Source organism: Oncorhynchus keta, chromosome 33, assembly GCF_023373465.1.
Source record: "Oncorhynchus keta strain PuntledgeMale-10-30-2019 chromosome 33, Oket_V2, whole genome shotgun sequence".
NCBI lineage: Eukaryota > Metazoa > Chordata > Actinopteri > Salmoniformes > Salmonidae > Oncorhynchus > Oncorhynchus keta.
This window is the reverse complement of record NC_068453.1, coordinates 15,392,049-15,416,892: the sequence shown is the minus strand read 5'-3', so window position 1 is coordinate 15,416,892 and position 24,844 is coordinate 15,392,049. Positions and strand designations below refer to the sequence as shown.

General features: G+C 43.0%; 2 protein-coding genes across 16 annotated transcripts in view; both read left to right on the top strand.

The window, feature by feature from the left end:
• LOC118366268 (coiled-coil domain-containing protein 136-like) overlaps positions 1–12,191 on the top strand; it is a 68,103-nt gene extending 55,912 nt beyond the window's left edge. For 4 of the 6 annotated variants that reach the window (XM_052492093.1, XM_052492091.1, XM_052492092.1 and 1 more), the window contains 5 exons: positions 2,525–2,636; positions 4,584–4,878; positions 5,055–5,189; positions 6,592–6,706; positions 8,856–12,191. In XM_052492093.1, the coding sequence (XP_052348053.1) occupies positions 2,525–2,636; positions 4,584–4,878; positions 5,055–5,189; positions 6,592–6,696 (647 nt within the window). In that variant the 3' untranslated portion in view covers positions 6,697–6,706; positions 8,856–12,191. The remainder of the gene's footprint in view (positions 1–2,524; positions 2,637–4,583; positions 4,879–5,054; positions 5,190–6,591; positions 6,707–8,855) is intronic. The other 2 variants (XR_008089052.1, XM_052492090.1) reach the window with 2 other exon arrangements.
• Positions 12,192–17,739: 5,548 nt separating this feature from the next.
• Positions 17,740–24,844, top strand: part of LOC118365956 (filamin-C-like) — a 79,079-nt gene continuing 71,974 nt past the window's right edge. For 5 of the 10 annotated variants that reach the window (XM_052492088.1, XM_052492083.1, XM_052492082.1 and 2 more), the window contains exon 1: positions 17,742–18,660. In XM_052492088.1, coding sequence (XP_052348048.1) covers positions 18,282–18,660 — 379 coding nt within the window. In that variant the 5' untranslated portion in view covers positions 17,742–18,281. Of the gene's footprint in view, positions 18,661–24,844 lie in introns of all 10 variants that reach the window. The other 5 variants (XM_052492084.1, XM_052492080.1, XM_052492079.1 and 2 more) reach the window with 3 other exon arrangements.

Sequence of the window (24,844 nt, the reverse complement as noted above, 5' to 3'; positions counted from 1 at the left end):
GGATATCTAAGGTCAGGGCGTGACAATTGTTGTATTGTTATGCTGAAAATGAGACCCTGGTCTTGATGGGTTTCCCCAGACCAAATAAAAGATAATTATTCTATCTGATGAGTAACAAACGGTGTTGGAGGAAATGAGGATCACAATCTGTCTTGGCCTCTGTAGGGAGGATGCAGACTGAAAACTGATTCCTCCTTTTAACACTCTCAAGTTGAAACCCCTCAAGTCCAGAAAGCAGGCGAAAGCTTTTAAAAGTTTTACTGTGTTCTCTGTCTCGATGTTCTCATTTGTTACAGCTGCGACTCCTTTATTTGAATTGAATGCTAATTAAGTAGAAAAACAACTCTGCCCTATATAAAACCAACCCAATAGTAGATATAAATTAATTTAAGTGCCAATTTTCCATTTTCCTGCTTTTTTCAATTTGTTATTTTCAGAGGAGAGCCTGGGCGGTGTGTGTGTGTAGACAGACAGACAGAGAGACAGACAGACAGACAGACAGACAGACAGACAGACAGCCATTCCTCCTCAGTGTTGTAAACCTCTTCTGGTTTCTTCTCTCCCTACTTTATGTATTCAGTATAATGATGACATAACATATTATCTAGCAGAATGAGTAACACAGGGTTACTAGATCAAAGGCTGTCTCTCTCTGTGTGTGACCTGTATTATATTGGCAGTTCACAGTACTCTATCCTCGTGCATCTCCAGTCTGTGCATGACTTTCATTAGCCGGTCTAATAGCAGTGCTAATGTCAAAGAGAGAGGAGAGGAAGGAAAGGAAACTGAGAGGGGGAGGGAGAGAAGGTATTGAGACAGAATTAGGACTATAAAAGTAAAGGAAAGCAGGGATTCAGAAAGGGTCAATGAGGTTGTGCGCAAGATACAGTGGTGGGTCTAAGTGTACTGTACCTCACCCAGTCACATAAACACAGTAGGCTGGTATTATAGCCATACATCAGGATCTTGAACAGGAAGTGGCAACCTCTCATACCCACACACACATACACACGTTCAGGTATACACACACATACACACGTTAATGTATAGACACACATACACACGTTCAAGTGTACACACACACATATACACGTTCAGGTATACACACACACATATACACGTTCAGGTGTACACACACACATATACACGTTCAGGTGTACACACACACATACACACGTTCAGGTATACACACACATACACACGTTCAGGTATACACACACACATATACACGTTCAGGTATACACACACACATATACACGTGCAGGTATACACACACACATATACACGTTCAGGTATACACACACACATATACACGTTCAGGTATACACACACATACACACGTTCAGGTATACACACACACATATACACGTTCAGGTATACACACACATTCAGGTGTACACACACACATATACACGTTCAGGTATACACACACATACACACGTTCAGGTATACACACACATACACACATTCAGGTGTACACACACACATATACACGTTCAGGTATACACACACATACACACATTCAGGTATACACATGCATACACGCGGTTAGGTATACACACATATACACGTTCAGGTATACACACATACACACGTTCAGGTATACACACACATACACACGTTCAGGTATACACACACACATATACACGTTCAGGTATACACACATACACACGTTCAGGTATACACACACATACACACGTTCAGGTATACACACACATATACACATTCAGGTATACACACACATACACACGTTCAGGTATACACACACATACACGCGTTCAGGTATACACATGCATACACGCGGTTAGGTATACACACACGTAAGCGTTCAGGTACACACACACGTACACACGTTCAGGTATACACACGTACACACGTTCAGGTATGCACACACATACACACAGTTAGGTATACACACACAAACACACGTAGCCCAGCAACATTACAAACAGAATTATAACACCTGTAAGAGGATCTCTTTGGAGCTATAGGTCTGTCGTGTTTACAGGTATGCTTTACTTTGTTCTTTTCATCGTTTTTCCTCAACTCTCCCACACTCATTGACCACCCTCGTCTAGGGGAGCCTCTTCGTTAACAGTATTCTGCAGCTTCCTCCACTATCCCTTTTCCACACCCGTCTCGATTTAGTGAACCTCCTCTCGCAAACACATTTGCCCGCCCTCCTTGACAAGTACCAACTGATTGAGCTGTACAAAAGGATCCAATTGGATAGCTTTTTTTGCCGACATTTCAAGCTATTTGTGGGGGGGGGAGCTTACGTCACGTTCTTAACTCTGTTACACTTCAACACGTTTCAGGACTCTATCTAAACTAATATGTTACAGGGCCATGGTGGACCTCAACTACCTTCCTCGCCATATCACACCCTTTCCTGTGGAATCTGTTACCATGACTACTTATTGTCAACATGGTTCAGTGCGTCAACTTTCCCACCCCAACACACACACACCCAAGACAAAACACCACACACTCATGTAACCCTGGGAATGTGTGTGTGTTCCAGGTGAGGTAAGCCAGCTGACGGCGGAGTGTCATGCGATTTCAGACGAGTGTCAGACCCTGAAGGACGAAAACAAACAGCTGAGCCTCAAACTGCAGCAGCTACAGCGAGGCGGGTGAGTGGCCGAGCCGCCTGTCGATCAAGTTGCCGACCAATCAGTCACAGCCTCTCTATGTCTGGAGACCCCCACATTGCAGTAAAATCCCTCCTATGTGCTCTACAAACCTACTGTCTGTTTATTGTCTGTAGATAATCTATCATAACTTTTTGTCTGGGGTCTGATGTAACAAAAACAATCTGTCAGTCCACAGACAAGACAAGATCACACAGGTAAACAGGAGTATTTTTAATGCCTTCTGAATTGTTAAAGCCTTTGTCTCCTCCATCTCTCTCTGTATTTCCGAGACATTTATTCTTTGATCTTCTGTATACACCCTCTAACATAACTAGGAGGCCTATGTGTGTATTTGTGTGTGTGTGTGTCTGTGTCTGTGTGCGTGCATTAAGTGTGTTGGGGTCTGTGTGCATGCGTGTGATTGTGTACCTGAGAGTACACCAAATGTTTCCCTTTGGATTGAAAATATATAAATAATGTGGACAGCACAACAAGGCAACACCTGTTTATTAACAAACAGTCAACAACAGGCTATAATCAGATGAACACACACACAAATACACACACACACACACACACACACACACACACACACACACACACACACACACACACACACACACACACACACACACACACACACACACACACACACACACACACACACACACACACACACAGCCCAGTGAAGATGACTCACAGTAGACGAGTCTACTGGTGAATATGAAAAACTCACAACTGAAAGGAAGAGGCTATCTATTAGAAAATGTGCAGTCTACCTCCTACCTCCAACCATAGGCTAGTACCTCCAACACACAGACACTGAACTCTCCCCAACACACATACACACAGACAGACACACAAACACACTATTTCATAGCCGATCTCTCCATGGTACACACACCCATCCAGAGGGCTAATGTCCTGTGGCTGACAGTGGCACGTTGTCAAAGAGCTCAATACTCTGTCTTCTTACATAACATGCTTGACACAGTTCCCTATAAACCACCCACTCTCTGCTCTCTGGTGTCCCCACTCTGATCGAAGGGGATACCGAGACACAGGAGAACATCTCCATTTGAGCTCCATGCATACAGACCTGATATTGAGGTGGTTATACTGTATATAGCAGGCTGCAATAGCACAGCAGAGCACTGTGGGAAATGAACAGTCTTGCTGCAAGAGCATACTTAGGTCTGGTTTCATTTCACCCCCTAGACCCTCGCCTAGACTAGTAAGGATGCAGCCTGTGTATGTACTGTATCCTGACATAGTTTATTTCCTGTTTTTGAAAGATAACATGTTTCTTTTCGGGATCTAGGTTTGTGGTGACATCGTATTAGGATGGACATTTCATTGAATTCCCTTTTCCAACCCAGATCTGCTCAAATGAAAGACACGACACATTTATCCAATGTTAGCCTCAGAGAAAGAATCTCAGACTTATTGGCAGAAGCAGTGACTCATGTTTTCCCAGAATGAGAGAGAGGTGTGGTAGGTCCTTCACAGTGTTGCACTGTAATACATCACACGGAATACAGTAGTTACTTCAATGCACTCTAGACTTGTCGCGCTCATCAATTTTTAAGCTTCAATTATTTATGTTCACTCTACCGGTTCACAGAATGTGTGGTTTTGTTTTAGCTAAGTACTCTGTGGTGTAATGGCGTGATCTGACCATATAAGCTGTTATGTCATGAATGTTTAAACTCTGGGAGAGTTGTGGTTGGCCCAGGGGACAGAGTTAAATATGTTTAAACTCTGTGAGAGTTATGGTTGGCCCACGATATAACTTTCTCACAGTGAATAAATTATGCTGAGAGGGAATCAGTAATGGGACGAGTACTGCACTGCGGATTTCAACAACACCACAGCAAACACACACACACATACGATGAATGATGCTTATAAATTGCTAATACATTGAATGATCTCTCTGGTTGACAGCTCCAATGATGTCTATCTGGCCTTGAGAGAGGAGGGGGATGAGGACCAGAAGGATGAGGGTGTTGGGCAGGATGAGGAATCAGTGAAGGCTGGAGGCTACATGACCCTGTCTCAGACCCAGGGTGGGCAGACCCAGACTGGGCAAGGTGGGCGCTTGGTGGATGCCTCCATTCAGAAGAACATCTCGTTCGATGGCAAGTCTATCACCAACTGGAACGGGGGACCCTCTGAAGCCTTCTCCCTACGAGACCAGCTCAAACTGGCTGAAGAGAGGGCCTCGCAAGTACAGAGACAAGTATGGACACAGATGCTCTCACACACCCACATACAAGTCTTATAAGCCAAATGTGATAATGAAAATGCTCTCTCTTTCTGTCTGTCTGTCTGTCTGTCTGTCTGTCTGTCTGTCTGTCTGTCTGTCTGTCTGTCTGTCTGTCTGTCTGTCTGTCTGTCTGTCTGTCTGTCTGCCAGTGTGAGGGGTTGAAGGGGGAGCTTGCGGACCTGCAGGGGCTGTTTGACTGCAGCCAGAAGGAGAGGGTTGAGCTGGAGCAGGAACTGAATCACTATAGGGCGGAGCTAGAGAAGCTTGGCGGCAAGAAGTCAAAGGTGAGAGGTCAGCGGTCGGAGGGAGGTAACTTTGGTAACAATGACCGACAAAAGATGGCCTCTTCTGTGTATGAGTTGGTGAAAACAAGTGTTACTATAAGGGGGCACAACACATGTGCTATAAGAAGGGTTATGGTGGTGAAGGAGCTAGTTATGAGGTAAGTAGAAGAGAATGAGATGACACACCTATACACATACACACCTGTATTTACAGTACACTTGAGTAACTGTGTGCTAACTAACCCATTCTCCTCAGCATCAAGTCTGTCTGTCTGTCTGTACTGTGTGCATGTGGGTCAGTAACAACAGCTCAGTCAAACAGCTATGTCTCATGGAATCGTGACTTGTCTCTCGTCCTCTTTCTGCCTCCAGTGGTGTAGTCAGTTATTCTTGTGTCCTCGACTTTGGTCCCTGGCTTCTTCCGCCCTCTTCTCAACATGCATTGCTTCAATGGCGGTGTGTCTCTGCGTCCTGTCGCCCTGTCCAGTGTCTGTCCCCGTGTCCACCTAAACAACCCGGTCCATATGCTCTTTCTCTTCCTGTCTGATGCCATCAAAACCAGGAAGTGCTGAATCAGAGTTTTGTTGAAAACTGAATAACAAAAACGACAAATCAACCGACATGTTATTATAGTGTACAAATGTGTGCTTATAAGCCAGCCACTCCACCCTTGATGATTTGATTGGGTGTACGTGGTCTCCTTATCAAGGATTTGGAATTAGACCATCCAGCCTGAGTACCACAGAAGTTCATGTCACTCACCTGTCCTCCATAGTTGTAGTTTATCTTGTGACTAAACCCCCTCACCCGCACTGCTGGGCTGCCTACAACTCCCAGGGTTCTCTCTGTCTGAGTGACCGTTTGAGTGACGGGCAGCACTTTTCAGTATGGGCAGAGATCTTTAAATGACAAGATGGAATCATTACACAAGTTGTTCATCTTGTCTTTAACCATCTTTGATGTGCTCTAATGGCATGCTCTTTCTGTTTCTCCCCTCCCTTCATCGTTTCCATGGCTGTGTTTTGTTGAAAACTCCTATTTATAAACACATTCACATTCATATGGTCAAATCTGTTTACCATAACCACCCTACAAAATGTTGCGCAATATGGTTTTTACAATCTGCCTATCTCTTTATTTCTTTCGTTCTGACCTCTCTGTCACTCACCCTCTCTGTCGTTTTCTATTGATCTCTCTACCTGTCTATCTGCCTGTCATCCCATTTATCTACCTCTCAATCACCTCATGATGTTTTATGTACATATATTTATCTGTTGTCTCTTCATCTATCTCTCCACATGTAATTCTTTCATTTTTGCCTCCCTTTATTATGATTTGTGATTTCTCTCACCACCTCCCTCCTCCTCTCTCATGCCCCCACGATCCCTTGTTTTCTCCCCAGAACTGCACTCCTCCGTCTGAGCCCCCTGTTCTCTCCATCCCCTTCATAGGAATGATTGTAATAATGGCCCTGATATGGTGCTGGTGGGAGGAGCTGGCGTCCTAGAGGGGACCAGGTATGGGCATGCCCTTTCTTTATCTGGAAGACTCAAATAAAGTCAACTCTTATTTCCTCTAAGAGAGGCTGAATATCTGTTGTAGAAGCAGATTATTCAGTCTCTGGCTGTGGGTGTGCCTGAATGTAGAATACTGCACACACAGATATACTGTAGATTGCAAATGTACAGTATAGGGCCAGAACGCATGGTTCCTGTTAGTAGTTAAATGTTATTAGAGTTCTGACAGTATTTGATCTGTTGTGGAAGGGTACCTTATTCCACTGACATAAAGACTCTGATTCAAGCATAAGCTTGTGCTGGCAAGACCAGCTTTTACAGTGTAGTAGACCCATGTCTTACAATGTAATATGCCCCTCTAAGAATCACGTTTCTCTTGATCTGTCAATCAAACTCAAGCTGTCTTAGAAACGCAACCTCTATGGTGAACAATAAACATCCAAAGCCACATGAACACCAAATGGGCTAGAACCAAAACGGTAATAGAGTGTTGCGAAAATACTTGACGGAAATCAGCGACTTGGCTCTCGTTGGGGTAAACCGGCTCAAAATGTACCGGGTGGTCGGCTTCGTTCCTCTGAAGGTGAGCCGTCAACCTTAGAGTTAGCAGAGTCACTGAGGCAGACAGTCCAATGACTCAGTCTCACCCAGTCTCCAAATGCACCATTCACTGTGTTTACAATGACTCTACTGAATGGAATGACTCCGATTCTAAGAATACTAAGAACTTGGCTCGGAACAGCCAAGCAGACGTCACACTTCAAAAGCTGCTAGTAAGAGAGAAATGAAAAGGAGAGAGAAGAAAGTTGGCTTTTATTTGAGTGGTCCGTCACACTTAGCCGAGAGAAACACAGTGACACGCGACTCCTTTCATGTCTCCATTGGGACTGTGCAGAGATTACCACTAGAGCCAAGATGGATGACACAGCGCTGATGTCAACACCCACCGCTGCTGCCTGACCTCCACAGGCGGGACAGCAGCCAGGGAACTGGGGTTTAGATAAACTTTCTCTCCCTCCAACCTACAGCCGGTTGAATGCTGTGTTGTGGTCAGCCTGCAGTGAGGCATAGCCCTTTCTGCACCCCCTATTTATCTTGGGAAATGTAGAATGAGGTTTGGCTATTTACCTTGGGACATTTTTAATGAGGTTTGGCTATTTACCTTGGGACATTTCGAATGAGGTTTGGCTATTTACCTTGGGACATTTCGAATGAGGTTTGGCTATTTAACTTGGGACATTTCGAATGAGGTTTGGCTATTTACCTTGGGACATTTTTAATGAGGTTTGGCTATTTACCTTGGGACATTTTTAATGAGGTTTGGCTATTTACCTTGGGACATTTCGAATGAGGTTTGGCTATTTACCTTGGGACATTTCGAATGAGGTTTGGCTATTTAACTTGGGACATTTAGCCTGAGTTGGAGTGTTTGTATTTTATTGTAGCCTGATGTGAGTAAGGGTTCTGAAACTTTAATGAGAGGGTCAGGCGTCAATTTTAGGATGACATGGCTACGAGTTGTGTGTGTGTGTGTGTGTGTGTGTGTGTGTGTGTGTGTGTGTGTGTGTGTGTGTGTGTGTGTGTGTGTGTGTGTGTGTGTGTGTGTGTGTGTGTGTGTGTGTGTGTGTGTGTGTGTGTGGGCGAGAAGCTTTCTGCACACTACACCACACTTATAGGGGATCCTCTTACTGGGCTCCAGGGAGACATCACTGCTAAATCTCTCTCTCACTCACTCACTCACTCACTCACTCACTCACTCACTCACTCACTCACTCACTCACTCACTCACTCACTCACTCACTCACTCACTCACTCACTCTCACACACACACACACACACTTCTTCTCTCTTCTCGACATAGGAGTGTGTTGGTTGGTTGTGTGGGTCTGTATCCCAATGCTGTAAATTACTGGGCTGTAAGGCACAAAAGATTCCTTTGTCCAGTGTGTTGAGGAAATGGATGTGTCCAACGTGTGTGTTGAGAAAATGGATGTGTCCAACATGTATGCAAAGCGAAGTGGTTGTTTGAACTCCTCTGACCAAACTCGAGGAGCTGATACGGTATGTGTGCTAAAACCTGAGTTGTCCTTATTGTGAATGAATAACCTCTGTGACCTTTGAACCCTGTCCTCTGTCCTCTTGCCACCAGGAGAGCGAGGGAGGCTGGAACCTGGTGGCGGTGGTTGCCGTGGCAGCACTTGTAGTCCTGATAGTCCCCAGCCTTTCTAGAGCATTTACCTGAGGACTACACGGAAAGGAAGTCACTGTACAGGAAATGACTGTGCCGGTTGCCCATGGCAACACTGGCAATGCCATGCCCCTATCTCATGATGCCCCTGTCAAATCTCCTACTCGATTCATCTTCCAAGGAGGACTACATCGAAAACATTTTCACCAGGAAATACAACACAACAAGGAAGTAGTACCATACATTACTCAAGGAGAAATACATATACCTGTTTAAGCCACTCTAACGATAAGGACGGCAATATCTTGTTTCTCTCTTTAAAGTCCTTCAGTTTGACTCAATGGGTTTTCCCTCTCTACTACTCTTCTCTCTACACTTCTTAAGATACACTTACGAGTTTAAGGGAACAGCGTTATATAACAGTGACTGCCTCGGAGTTTGTGGCAGTACTGTGTCTGCATGGGTGTCAATGGAAAGACACAATTTAGCACTGAACATGTCTGAGCATTTATTGATTGATTGGTTGATGGTTTATTGTTTGATTGGTTGATTGGTTTATTGTTTGATTGGTTGATGCTTGATTGGTTTATTTACAACCTGTAAAGGTTGAATTGTGAAAAGCTCATGCCTTATTGTTTCCTTTGCACATATTGAGTCACTGATACGATGTTTCTCTTTCTAATGGGCATGTGGTCTTTTCCCAGACCCTACCCCTCCTTTTGAATCACTTTGAACATTGCCAATGCGAATGTCTCTGCTACACTTTGCGTGTCTTTACGGCTCACAATTGACTATCTTAACACTTTTCCTTCTGTTTCTGTTGTGGCATGCTCTTTTTTACGTTTAAATGAAGTTGTGTGGAGGAGGGTTTGATTATGTGAGTTTGATGTATTGGATGTTTGTCTCCTTTGTAAATGGTCCCTTCTCTCTCTCGTCTGCATCTGTCACTCTCTCTCACTCTCTGAACTTTCTCCTTATTGGTTATTGGTTACATCTGTATGTGTATGGAACCACAACCACTATACACATCTATACAGATGAACAATACGATCATAAATGCAACTTGGGGTATTCAATTTGACAGTCCAAATGATTTCCAGCTAGATATCTATTTTTGTAGCCGTAGGAACAATTTGTCCCCAAGACTGAGGAGTTATTTAATGACTGATTCCACTGTGTTTGGTTCTGCTTAGAAACACAACTTAACAAGGCTCGTTATTTGAAACAGAGAGTTATTTTTGTAAATAGACATTTGTTTTTAAATGATTTGCGTTCTTTTAAAAATATGAATCGTCACACGCATTCTGAAAAATGACAAACAATCAATATAGGCCACCAAAATTAAAAGTGGAGCCAGTGATGAAATGTGGACCATTGTTTTCCCAGATGCGTATTTTGGGTGTTGTTCTCGTACCTAGTCTTTTCGTCTTGTACCGCTTGCGTTCTAATCGCTGATATCTATGTTCTCTAACGATGATGCCCTTTTCTGTGTTGGCACGAAGCACACAGCTTATTCACAGGTTCTTCATGGGAACTTCTCTGTCATTGCTGTAAACTTGACACAACACATTCCAATGATAGATTGACTTAACAACAGCAAGGTGACACTGTTGTCATGGAGAAGACGTCTAACCTTTACTCTGCCGTTTCGGCACCTACGGAGTGCACCGAGAATACTTTCTGACTCTTACTCTACCTTTGGCATGATTTAGCTACCGTGTAAATACATAGCAAGGCAAATCATTTAAACTCCTTTGCGTGACCTGTGGAGCAAAAAGTCAGAAATGCGCTTTGCATTGGAGGTGAGACGGTGGCGTTATTTTAGAGTTAAATGGTCTTTGTTCAAGAACACACAACGACTATGACTGAGAGAGCAATCTATCCATAAATGTTTTCTTTTCTAGAGGATCGTTTGTGAGAAACGTGTACAGAATGCAGTAAGCGTTATAACTGGTGCCTGGATTCGTAGTGTGCTGTCATGACTGACAGTTAGTTGGCTTGTTTCATAGATGTATGTAGGCGAGCTAATTCGCTTAATTCCGTGGGTGTGTAGGTGACAAGACATTGAAAGCGTGCTTAGCCAATATTCTTCTTTATTCCAATATCCCATTGTAGAGTTATAGCATTATAAATATGTATAGGTAATTACTGCTTCTAGTTTGTGCTATGAATCAATAAATTACTACTATAAGTATATAATATTATGTTTCACAGTCATAACTGTGTGATGGGCAATTGGACACTGAGGTGTACTGAAAAACATGAATGCTTATAGGCTATGCATAGAATATTTTTTCCACAGTGCAGAGACAATATAAGACCTCATTGGTAGGTAAATGCATGCTACAGTGTATGTAAAAATATCTGTAGTTTTGTAACAAAATGTGGTATTTGTATTGTGCTGTAAATAGGAAATAGTTTTTCACAGTTTAATAACATGGTTTGTTGATTGAGAGCAGTTCTAGATTGAGTAGAGGGTTCTTTTGAATTGACTGAACACAGGCAGTGCATGACTAGTGTATATGTGTGAGACAGTAACATGTATAGCTATTGCATGTTAGACTTAGTAAACAACTTGCATGCCTATTGATGGCTAGATCTAGTTCCTGTAGTCAGTCATTTCAGCCAATCCATTGTGACTGTCTTCATGCATGACTAATCAGAATCATTTGTGATTTTCTTCTTACTACGTCAGTCTCTCTTAGTTGATTTACTACTTTACTGGTTTGTCACTATTCATATTTTCACTTTGGTTTCATACAGTCCCTTCTATTCTATTGCACTCTACTCTATTCTACTTTTCTTCTTCAATTGTCTGGTCTCTACAATGTGTATAGATTTGTTTGGGTATTTATCTTCACTTTTCTGCTGTGCTTCAGATACTGTAAAATCCACTGACAGTGTCCTTTTTTTCCTACCCTGCTTCTATTCCAGCATGGAAGCTTAAACAGTAAAGTCGAGACACATTACGGAAACTATTCTACATGTCAAAACAACCTGTGCTCTTAACTAGAAACTGGCTGCTGCTCACTGTATGTGATGATGTGAAGTTTGACCTTTGACCTTCTGTAAAGCTGCAGCTCGTTCTGTATGTCTCTCTGTCTGGGTCTGTGTGACATGGCTACTGTCAATGTCTCTTTTATGCAGCGCTGAATCCGATGTTGCCATAGTCTCTACTACAGCACCGTGTCCGTCAATGTCTCAATGGGCTTTTAATGAGAATATTGTGAGTATTTTGGTAAATAGTCTGTACATTTTGTAAATGAACTGAGAAATAAAAGTAGTTTATCCTCATTCTATCTGTCTCTCTCTCTGTCTCTCTCTGTCTGTCAATTTCTAAGCGAATTGCAGACTACAAGCTGTAGATAGTTCAGTCCGATCTTTATTTGCTGTGTGACTGACCTGTTGACATAGGTCAGAGAGGAGGTTCCAAAGGAACAGCGTAAAGAGGAAAGATGATCAACACTCCCTGCATCGTAGCCCCCTGCAACCCTATCACACCCCTCTGGGTGCTTAACTGTCTCTCCCTCCTCCAGAGGTTTTATATATAGTTCCAGCGCTCAGTGTCAAGGCCTCTCACACAGATCCATTACAAGTGAGGACACACACTATTCTCTCCTATACACATAGTCATTATACAGTTGTGATACACACTGTAGTGCAGGTCTGCATAATGTTAGCTGTGCACACTGCACAATGTGTTCACATTTCAGGCATTTGATCTATTATATCTCATGGAGAGTATGTCTGCTTTGCATGATATAAGCTCATTCCCAAAATACAGCAAGGTTCCCAGTCCAAGCATCCTACATTTGGAAAACGTGACTCTACATGAGAAGAATAACATGTGTATCGTATAACATGACATATCAGTGTGTAACTTAGTTGTCGTACAGTTCCTTCAGAAAGTATTCACACCCCTTGAGTTTTTCCACATTTAGCTTTGTTACAGCCTGAATGGATTAAGTAGAGATCTTTTTGGCACTGGCCTACACACAATAACCCACAATGTCCAAGTGGAGTTGTTATTATTTTTAATATATTTTTACACATTTATAAAAAATTCACAGCTGAAATGTCTGAAGTCAATAAGTATTCAACCCCTTGTGCTGAACAAGTCACATAAGTTGATTGGACTCGCTCTGTGTGTAATAATAGTGCTTCACATTTTATTATTATTTCTTTTTTTTACCCCCTTTCCTCCCCAATTTTGTTCTTGTCTCATCGGTGCAACTCCCCAAAGGGTTCAGGAGGCATAGGTCGAGTCATGTGTCCTCCAAACCCCGCTAAACCGCGCTTCTTAACACCCACCTGCTTAACCCAGAAGCCAGCTGCACCAATGTGTCGGAGGAAACACCGTTCAACTGAAGACAGGGTCAGCCTGCAGGCCCCTGGCCTGCCACAAGGAGTAGCTAGAGCACGATGAGCGAAGTAAAGCCCCCCCGGCCAAACCCTTCCCTAACCCGGAGTGTGCAAAGCTGTCATCAAGGCAAAGGGTGGCTACTGAAGAATTTCAAATATAAAATATATGTGATAGATGTGTTTAACACTTTTTTTGGTTACTACATGATTCCATATGTGTTATTTCATAGTTTTGACGTCTATTATTCTACAATATAGAAAATAGAAAATAGAAAGAAAAACCCTGGAATGATTAGGTGTGTTCAAACTTTTGACTGGTACTGTATATATATTTTTTAATACAGAACGAAAATATAAACACAACATGTAAAGTGTTGGTCCCATGTTTCATGAGCTGAAATACGCACAAAAAGCATATTTCTCTCCAATTTTGTGCACAAATTTGTTTACATCCCTGTTAGTGAACATTTCTCCTTTGATAAGGTAAGATGTGGCATATCAAGAAGATGATTAAAAAGCATGATCGTTACATAGGTTTACCTTGTGCTGGGGTCAATAAAAGGCCAGTCTAAAATGTGCAATTTTGTCACACAAAACAATACCACAGATGTCTTAAGTTTTGAGGGAGTGTACAATTGGCAGGCTGACTGCAGGAATGTCCACCAGAGCTGTTGCCAGAGAACTGAATGTTCATTTCTCTACCAGAAGTGCCTCCAATGTCGTTTTAGAGAATTTAACAATACGTCCAACCGGCCTCACAACCGCAGACCACGTGTATCCACATCAGCCCAGGACCTCCACATCCGGCTTCTACATTTGCAGGATCGTCTGAGACCAGCCACCTGGACAGCTGATGAAACTGAGGAGAATTTATGTCTGTAATAAAGCCCTTTTGTGAAAAAAAAACGAATTCTGATTGGCTGGGCCTGGCTCCCAAATGAGTGAGCTTATGCCCACCCAGGCCCACCCTAATTCATATATCCTCATATGAAATTGTTGCATGTTGTATTTATATTTTTGTTCACTATATATATTTTCCTTTATTATTTCCCCTATCCCTATCACCCTTCCCCTAATTGGAGTAAACTAATGGACAACACTTAGGCTTCTATCTATGAACACCATCCATTTTGGGATTTCTATTTGCCATATATTTTTTCAAATGTGCTGTGATGTTTCACAACAGTTCGGAACTTTTCTATTCTCATAGCTTCTACAGATTGTAAATTAAAAATATATATTTTTTTAGTAAGAGTAATATTATATTATTGATCAATTGATTATGGCCTTTCAGATCATCCAGCAGTGCTAAATGCAGAGTTAACGGCAGGTAAATGTTGCAATTCTTCAGCCATTCCTGAACCTGCGACCAAAAACAAGCTAGATATGGATAGTGCCAAAACAAATGATCTAATGATTATGTCTCTGTTATGGGTATGCTTGTAATCATTAAGGACCAGGGAGTTTTTCAGGACAAAAAAATAAATGGAATGGAGCTGAGCACCGGCAAAATCCTAGAGGAAAACTTGGTTCAGTCTGCTTTCCACCAGACACCGGGAGATGAATTCACCTTTCAGAAGGACCTTAACCTAAAACACATGGCTAAATCTACAATGGAGTTGCTTACCAAGAAGAGAGTGAATGTACCAGAGTGGCCGAGTTACAGTTTTGACTTAAATCTGCTTGAAAAGACGTGAAAATGTTTGTCTGGCAATGCCCAACAACCAACTTGACAGAACTTGAAGAATGTTGAAAAGAATAATGGACAAATGCTGGACAATCCAGGCGTGGAAAGCTCTTAGAGACTTACCCAGAAAGACTCACAGCCAAAGGTGCCAAAGGTAATTCTAACATGTATTGACTCAGGGGTGTGATTATTTATCTAAATATATATTAGTGTGTTTTTAATTTTTTTAAATGTTTTCTTTACATATATTAGAATTTGATTTCTACTTTGACATTACAGAGTATTTTGTGTAGATTTTTGACCCCCAAAAATATAATTAAATCTATTTTAATTCCACTTTGTAACACAACAAATTGTGCAAAAAGTGAAGGGGTGTGAATAGTTTCTGAAGGAGCTGTAAGCAGTGATTACTAGTTAATGTAGACATTTCAGGTGTTTTCAGGAATTTCCTTCCCCTCAGGAAACAACATTATGGAAGACATGAGTCCAGTGAGTCTCAGACACTGTGTTTGAGAGCTCAATTACATGTTGATGCTCTCTCTTGCTGACTGAGGTGTGAGATCACCCAAACAAGAGGGGGAGAGGTGTAGATATTTTGGGCCTACTGCCTCTGAGTGTGTGTGCGTATATGTTCCCTTCTTGTGTCCCCCATTGTTTTAGCTTACTCTCTCCATTTCTGACTCATACAGAGCAACCCTGTCCTAGATGGCAATGCTGACAATTGGCATTCAAAGTTGTAGCACACATAATTATGATGAAATTCTATTATTTGAAAAAGCAAAAAGTTACCTGTGTGTTGCCAGATACATTTGTAACTTGTGTATTTCATTTGTTGTAAATGAAGATCTGACTGATAATCAAGAGGTGGTCATATCAAGGTAAAATGTTGGCTAAAGAATCATACTCATCATGTTCATTGTTACTTTAGAACTCTGATGCAACCATTCTATTTCAGCTCATTTATCGGTTGCCAAAATGTTTGAATTATGACAATGTATATTCCGAGAAATGGAACCGAACAGAATGCTGAATTGAACTGATCTGATCAAGTAGATACGTGTTACAAGACTCCTGATAAATCTTATTCTTTGCCTGGAATCCACAAACTGGGCAAGAAATGTAAGGCTTTTTAAATGTTCAAAATTCACATTTTCTCTTAAAAATAACTCATGCATAAATGTCATGTAATTCAATAATGGAAAAAAAATACATGTTTCTTTGTCTCCTAATCAACACATGACTTACAAATCTGTCTTCTGGATGGCTGCCCTCAGTTGTCCACATTGTGAAGAAGACATTCTGGGTGTCTGAAGTGTCTGCACCAAGGGCCCAGCCTATCAAAGACTGCCTGGAGCTGAAGGACATCCAGTCTTACTTGGTGCTGGACGTGTGGGAGCCTAACATGGAGTCCCTTCAGAAGGGCAGTGTCCCTCTTGCTGCCTCCAGCCAACCTGGCCACAGCCAGAGCTGGAGAAGGATTAGTCGCCCTGACCCCTACTGCTACTCCAGGCCCAGCCATGGTGAGAGGCATAGGGGGAGAGAGGTGATGTGGCCTGGCTTCTCTGACGAGAGAAACAGTCACCAGAGCCATAACTCACTGCCAGTGCAGCATGAAGAGCTCCAGAGAGAACCAGCAGGACCTCTTCTCCCAGCTGTCCAAGTCCCGTAAGAGGAGCTGGGAGGGTGGGGAGGACCATCAGGCCACCCCAGACTCCAAGAGTAGCAGAGCTGAGCACCCCACCCACAGCATTGTGCACCCAAGGCACAAAAATGACTTTTTGAGGGGGTGGCCAGAATACTTAACGCCAGATTGTTCTTCAAGATGTTCAAACACTCATAGCTGACCAGCAGAGTCAAATAATAATCTCAGTGGTTATCGAGGGTGCAAAAGGTCACCACCTCAGGAGTAACTTTCACTTGGCTTAATTAATTCAGGAACCACACCTGTGTGAAAGCACCTGCTTTCAATAAACATTGTATACTTCATTTACTCAAGTGTTTCCTTTATTTTGGCAGCTACCTGTACATTGGCAAAAGGCTATACTACAGTTTGCAAGGTTAGAGCAAGAATGTATATAAACTGCAAGATAACTAAAACTGATATGAATTATTCTGTGAGTGAGTGAGTGAGTGAGTGAGTGAGTGAGTGAGTGAGTGAGTGAGTGAGTGAGTGAGAAAGCGAAAGAGTGAGAGAGCGAACGAGCGAGAGAAAGAGAGTAGAGTAGTTCTCTTCAGTAAAGCATAATCTATACATGCACATGTGCTATGTTCTCTCTGGGGTGGTACATTCCAAAAGCCCCCGACATTAAGCTTAAGTCATATATTAACAAACTGAGCAGCCTTTGAACTTTTGAAACCCCTGTCAACCCAAGAACCCTGTATGATCTTCCTCTTGTAAATTAAGCATCAAAAGCTTGTCATGTGAGTTTATTTATCATGTTTAAAATATATATGTTTGACAACACAATGCTGCATCAGTGGACATATGAGTGACAGCAAGAGTAACCCTGGCTGGTAAAGGTTGGATCTATTGAAGATGTTGGCATCATTTTCCCTTCATAGTCCAATTGTTATTAACGCCCGTTTGGCCCTGGTCACCGTTCACTTTTACAACAACCGCAAAGCTCCGTCCCCCTCGCCCAATTTGGAGAGCCTAAAAATAAAGAGAAGTGTCACAACTGTTATGGCGCCCCAGGGCCAATCGTTGACCCCCTTCTCTTGTGTTACCCAATGGTGTTGCCTCTCGCTATCTCCGTCTGATTAGAGAATACCCATCCTGCAGTTGTATATGGTCATGACGGGGGCATTCCAGGGAGTCCAGGGGCCTGACGCGAGCTTCAGGGGTGCCAAGCTTTTTAAAACCCTGTCTTGCCTAGAGCTTCATTTAGCTACTCAAGTGTAACCGACTTCATCAAGCAGGCTGTCGCCGCCGACTTGGTAGGGCTACTAGCGGTCCTGTGCTGTCCATTGTACAGACAACGCGTTCATCTTTCTACAGTCTATTCTTCTTCCGTGCCAAGGTGTCTATTAGGATGCAGCTACCACTTTTTTCACTATTCTGATACATTAAAAATCAGGGAACCGTCCACGTTGGAAACGATAAACGGATTAAACGGACAAGCTCCACTCCAATCACAAGTACAAACGAACATCTCACTTACTCTTTCTTTCATATTTTTCCTAGTTTTACAACTTTTTTCACGGCCAGTGCGCAAGCTTGGCACTGGCGCGCAATAAACATTTTTTTAAACATTTATTTCCACGCTCCCTTGCGTGCCGTAACGTTCACACACTGGCCCCACTGATTGTGGTATAAAAAGGGCACGGAAACCGACAACATGATGAGCAATAATACTTACTACGAGCAGCAGCAGCCGCCGCAGTACTACCAGAGTACGGACAACGGGGACGACGAAGAAGAGGAGATGCCGGCTACGGAGAAGGACCTCGCTGAGGATGCGCCCTGGAAGAAAATCCAACAGAACACCTTCACCAGGTGGTGTAACGAGCACCTCAAGTGCCTCAACAAGCGGATCAACGACCTACAGAAAGACCTGACCGACGGGCTCAAGCTCATCGGTCTCCTGGAGGTTTTGAGCCAGAAGAAAATGTACAGAAAGTACCACGCCAGACCTAACTTCAGACAGATGAAACTGGAAAATGTGTCCGTCGCGCTGGAATTCTTGGAGAGAGAACACATAAAGCTGGTATCGATAGGTAAGTGGTGTTTGCATTTAGGACCGATATAGCGCAATGGTTGGGTTTCTCGGAACATGTTGAAAGTTGTTGCTTTGTCCACTCTGTCTGGGGTAGCCCCTTTTGGGGTTACAGTTACTGGTTAGAGGGCGTATTTGAGTCAGGGAAACGAGTCTGAGATTGATTTCTCCTCAAAATGAATGAAACATGCGTTGATGTTATAGAAAAGTAATGCGCAATGCAGCTTTTATTTATTAGAATACACATTATTCCTGGTTGTGTTGTTGATTGTTCCATAATTATATTGTTCAGAGTTGTGTTTTCACTGTATACACTTCTCCATAACTGTTGCATGCGTTATAAACAGTGCATAAATTAAATGCACTGTACTTTTTGACGCAAATTACGCACGTCGTTGATATGTACTTCTGTGCGTAAGTGACCAGACAACGGCGCGATGTGTTCAGGATGCGCCAATCAAGAAATGTCCCCTTTCTGACTGCCCGACAAAGACTGCTTTCAGCTGTATCCGGGAAACAGAGAGACTCTGGATTCGGTGCAATAATTTTGCATCTCTATGTGTTCAAATATGTGAAATAAAGATGAATAAGTAACAAGTAGTCTGCAAAGCATTTGCATATATCCCATTCAAAAGGCACACAAATATTTTGTCTTGCCCATTCACCCTCTGAATGGTACACACCCAATCCATATCTCAATTGTTTCAAGGCTTAAAAATCCTTCTTTAACCTGTGTCCTCCCGTTCATCTACACTGATTGAAGTGGATTTGTCAGGTGAAATGAATAAGGGATCATAGCTTTCTCCTGGATTCACCTGGTCAGTCTATACAGGTGTTCTTAATGTTTTGTACACTCAGCGCACGTCACTCACATTTGATCTTATCTGATGACATTTACCCACCAGGTCTTATAGAACCAGAGGCTCCAGGATGTAGGATATGTTCTTGGAGAACCAATAACAACATCAGAGAGACAGGGGCTCAGCTTGACTGGATCTAATGTGGATTATGATGATTTTTTTGTATTTTTGATATTATTTTTGTTATTGTATTAGGATCCCCATTAGCTGTTGCAAAAGCAGCAGCTACTCTTCCTGGGGTCCACACAAAACATGAAACATGACACAAAACAGAACATCAATAGACAAGAACAGCTCAAGGACGGAACTACATCATTTGAAAAAAAATAATGTTATTAGCGGCATGGGTGGCAGGTAGCCTAGTGGTTAGAATGTTGGGCCAGTAACCAAACGGTTGCTACATTGAATCCCTGAGCTGACAAGGTAGAAATCTGTCGTTCTACCCCTGAACAAGGCAGTTAACCCACTGCAGGCCGCCATTGTAAATAAGAATGAACTCTTAACTGACTTGCCTAGTTAAATAAAAAAATGCATCCGCACAAACTATCTGGGTCAAATAGGGATGAGGCGTGTTGTGCCGCGAGTTGTTGCTTTATCTGTTTTTTTTAAAACCAAGTTTGCTGTTTATTTGAGCAATATGAGATGGAAGGAAGTTCCATGCAATAAGGGCTCTACGCTTTCTTGAATTTGTTCTGGATTTGGGGACTGTGAAAACACCCCTGGTGATGATGATGATGATGCAGCAGCCAGCCTGACAGACAGCTGTTAAGACTAGCCCTGTAGAGAGCTCCTCTGTTGCTGAGCCTTATAACAGTGATTTATGAACGCACCTTGTGCTCAGAGAATATGTGGTTCTAAGGAAAATGGTCCTTGGCTGAGCGTTCTGCCTTGAAACCAATCAATGCTATTATATTTATTGTCAGAATCTAAAACGGGTTCACGAGAAAAGGCGGCACATCAAAGCATCCCACCTTGTTGTCCACATCTGTTGTGCTGATGTGTTGTGGCTGTGTTGGCCAAGCCTTGATAAGAGCATGGCAACAGCCATTCGTTCTGCCTACCAACAGCAAAACAGACTGCAAACAGGTTGGGCAACAAGATGGGATGGCGAGGGGTTGGTACACACACAGCAGTTGTTTCAGCGTTGCCTGAGGTTGTGTTGGTGTTAGATCTGTCCTTGTGTCAACTGTTTGAAGGTGTGAAGACCACCAAATACTATGAAATACCTGAAGGTCCCAGCTACTGGACCAGTCAATATGATTAGAGGTTCTGTAAAAAAAAAAAATCCTGTTGATTTTACCATCATTTACTGGCAACCAGTTATCTATAAATTACTGTAAAAAAAGTACAATATCTACCCTTTTTTTACGGTATGTCTTTTCTTTTTTACAGTGTACCATTCCCCTATTCTGAAGAGCCATCAGTGGTACAGACCCCAGTTCCCACTCTGGCCTTTGTTGTTTTCTTGGTATTACACTTTGTTTACTTTCTGTCACATACAGATCCTTCAGAAAGTCTTCGCACCCCTTGACTTTTTAAACATTTAGTTATGTTTTCAAAATGGGATTAAAATGGATTTAATTATGCTTTTTTTTTGTCAAGGATCCACACAAGATATATTACTGTTTTACTTTTCACGAATAAAATAAAATATCATAGATTGTTTCTTCCACGTTGACAAAACTCTATATTTCATTTTATTTATGAAAAATGAGCAGTAATATATCTTGATTAGATATGCATTCCATCCCCTAAATCAATACATGTTAGAATCCCCTTTGGAAGCGACTACAGCTGTGACTGTTTTTACGTACGTCTCTAAGAGCTTAGCATACCTGGATTGTACAATATATATACCCATTATTTTCCCCAAAATTATTCAAGCTCAATCAAGTTGGTTGTTTATCATCGCCAGACAGCCATTTTCAGGTCTTGCCATAGATTTTCAAGCCAATTTATGTCTACTATAACTCGGCCACTCAGGAACATTCAGTGTCGCCTTGGTAAGAAACTCCAGTGTAGATTTGGCCTTGTGTTTTAGGATATTTTCCTGCTGAAAGGTGACTTTGCCTCCCAGTGTCTGTTGGAAAGCAGACTGAGACAGGTTTTCCTCTAGGATTTTGCCTGTGCTTACAGTAGCTCTATTCCAACACTTTTTAACCATAAAAAACTACAGCCAACACCATGCTTGAAGAGTGGTACTCAGTTATGTGTTGTGTTGGATTTGGCCCAAACATAACGCTTTGTATTCAGTACAAAAAGTTCATTTCTTTGTCAAAATATTTTGCATTATTACTTTAGTGCCTTGTTGTAAACATGATGCATGTAAGTCGCTCTGGATAAGAGCGTCTGCTAAATGACTTAAATGTAAATGTAAATGTAAATGAATATGTGTATTCTATACAGGCTTTCTTCTTTTCACTCTGTCATTTAGGTTAGTAATGTGGAGTAACTACAATGTTGTTGATCCCTCCTCAGGACAAACTGAAACTGGGTCAGCTTTGAGGGGTCCAATATCTCTTAGGGCTACCCAGGATGCAGTGTGATAAAGTGGGAAATGGGTCAACATGCAGACAGAGTCATTGGGAAAGGGCCGGACCAGGATGGCTCAGTGACATTGGTGATAAGAGTGATCCTTCCAGAATGGCACCTGCCATGGCTCTCTCTCCCTATGGGGGGTGGAGGGGAGTGTTGAGTAACAGAAGAGCTGGAGAACACACACAGACAGTCACACACCCACTCGGTCTTTCTTCCTCACACACATAATACACACACACTCATGGTGTGTATCGTGGCTTTCCGGTTGTCTGGATGTCAGCAGGCAGGGAAGGAAGACTAGAGGGTGTGTGACATGGAGAGTTGGAAGTCCAGTAAGTATGGGGAAGGTTACTGCCACAGGAAAATAAGACTGATATCCCCCTCCCCCCTGGTTCTGGTGGTTTGGCCTTCTGGCTCTCTGGTTGTCTGGTAGTCTGGTAGTCTGGAGGGGCAGTGAGCGGCCAGTCGGGCCCAGGTCAGCTTCACTCATTTGGGGAAGGGGGCGGCTGATTGATGGCCAGACAGCTGGGCTCTGGGCTCCCTCCACTAACAGGTGCCTAAAATAGACCCACATACAGCCCCAGAGTGGCACAGAAAAAGGGGGCGGGGGAGAGGACTGTGAAAGTTAGTTAAAAGAGAGGAGGCAGGGAAGTGGGGAGAATGAGAGGGGTTAGGAGAGAGGTTGTGGAGAGAGGGGGCCGGGAGAGCGGAGAGGGAGATTACGAGGGTATGACGGGGCGAGCCTGCGAGGAAGAGATGACTTAGATGTGTGGCGCCGAGGAGGGTTTTAAGTGGGGGTCCTGAATAGTTGGGTATCCCTTTTCCCGGCACTAAGACACAGTAGTATATATCATTATGACTCAAACAGACCATCCGTTATGACATTAGATGGACCTCCGCTTACTCATAAAGTAAGCACCTCGCTCTTTGATGAATGAGTACATCTCTCTCTCTCTCTCTCTCTCTCTCTCTCTCTCTCTCTCTCTCTCTCTCTCTCTCTCTCTCTCTCTATCTATCTCTGTCTCTCTCTCCATCCCCTCTCTCTGACTCAATCCTGATGAGAGAAACAGAGAAGTTGAGCAGGGCCCTCTGATTGGTTGGCCGTTTAATTTGACTGCGGTATGATTGACCCCATTGTGGGTTCACATCGTAGTTGTGAATTTAACAGGGGGGAAAGTTGCGGTATCTCCAGTAGTAGCTGTGTGTATGTGTGTATGTGTGTGTCTGTTTCCTGTATCACTATCCAAGGCTAAATGTTGTGGTTCTGTAATGGGTCTCTGACATGACTGTGCTTTGTGGTGGGGAGCAATGACAGAGAGAGAAAAGGGGCACGATGGAGGGAGGGAGAGAGTTGCGGGGGAGGGAGCAGTATGGAGGAAGAGCGGGAGAGAGTACAGGGAGAGGATAGGGGAGAAAGAGAGGGGGAAAGAAGCTGGAGGATAGAGGGAGAGAGACAGCAGTATGGAGAGAGAGAGGGTGGTGGTGGTGACTGGTCCTTACGTTGATGGTCTCACTCCTTCAGCAAGTCTCTGGTGTGTGTGATAAAAATGTGACCTTACCCCAATGTTACCCCAACACTCTGAGAGGTTCCAAGTTGCTCCTGGTCTCCTGGTCTTAGACAGTGTTCAGGCTCTGTAGTAGTAGACCCTATGGGGTAGTAGAAGTATTAACTGTTGCAGATCCTTCAACTGGTTTCCTCCTCTCAGGAATAACACACTCAGTGCTCTCCTACTTTACTGGAGCTGAGGGAAGTGAGTAAGACCACTCTCTCTCTTTCCCCATCGTTTTTGTCTCTCCACCTCTCTCTCTTCGTCTCGCTCTCGGTCTCTGTCTCTGTCTCTGTCTCTTAATCTCAATATCTCTCCCTCTCTCCCTCTCTCGTCCTCTCCATGTCCTCTCTCTCTCTCTCTCTCTCTCTCTCTCTCTCTCTCTCTCTCTCTCTCTCTCTCTCTCTCTCTTCCTCACCCTCTCTCCCTACAACAGTGTCTCTAATTGTTAGCATGTGTCAGAGGCAGTCAGCTCAGAAGAATGTCAGAGCAGGGCCAGAACCCCCCCATACTTCTCTAGCAGCCACCAGGGATAAGAAACTCTGGCTAGCCAAGAGAGGATAATAACTCTGATTGAACCACAACCGCCACCACCACCACCACCTCCACCACCACCACCTCCACCACCACCTCCCCCAGAAACACCTCACCCCTGTTAATATCTTTCTTTATAAAGGAAGCCCTCTATATTGGATTTATATTGTCTCTCCTCCCATAGACTTCCAGCATTTCTCTTGTGTCATGTACAGTATTTAGATACAGAGGACTTAGGAAAAGGTCCAGCTTTTCAACAGCCAGTTGAATATGTCGCCTCATTGTTAGAGGGCCAAGTGTTTAGTGTTGCAGTCTGGGTAGAGGGAATTGAATAGGCTATATGTAAGATCTATTAATAAGGTGGAAACACATACAATCTAATGACAATATCAGTCTCACATTGACAACCCCTGAACTGATATTGGTGTAACAATCAATTTGCTTTGTTATATAGTATTCTGGCTAAAACAACACATATTTCCATGTATCTACAGTAATCCAGCTGTGAATACTGCATTGATGTACTGTCTATTTCTACTGGTTATCATAGGAGGCTGAGGATATGCTCTGCATTCCATCTTTGGATTCAATGAACCTCAGCAGAAGTGCAGGTATTTGAGATTATAAAACAGATGGGTCTAATCCTGGATGCTCATTGGTTAAAACCACATTCCAGCTGGTGTCTATTCCACAAGTTACCACCGAC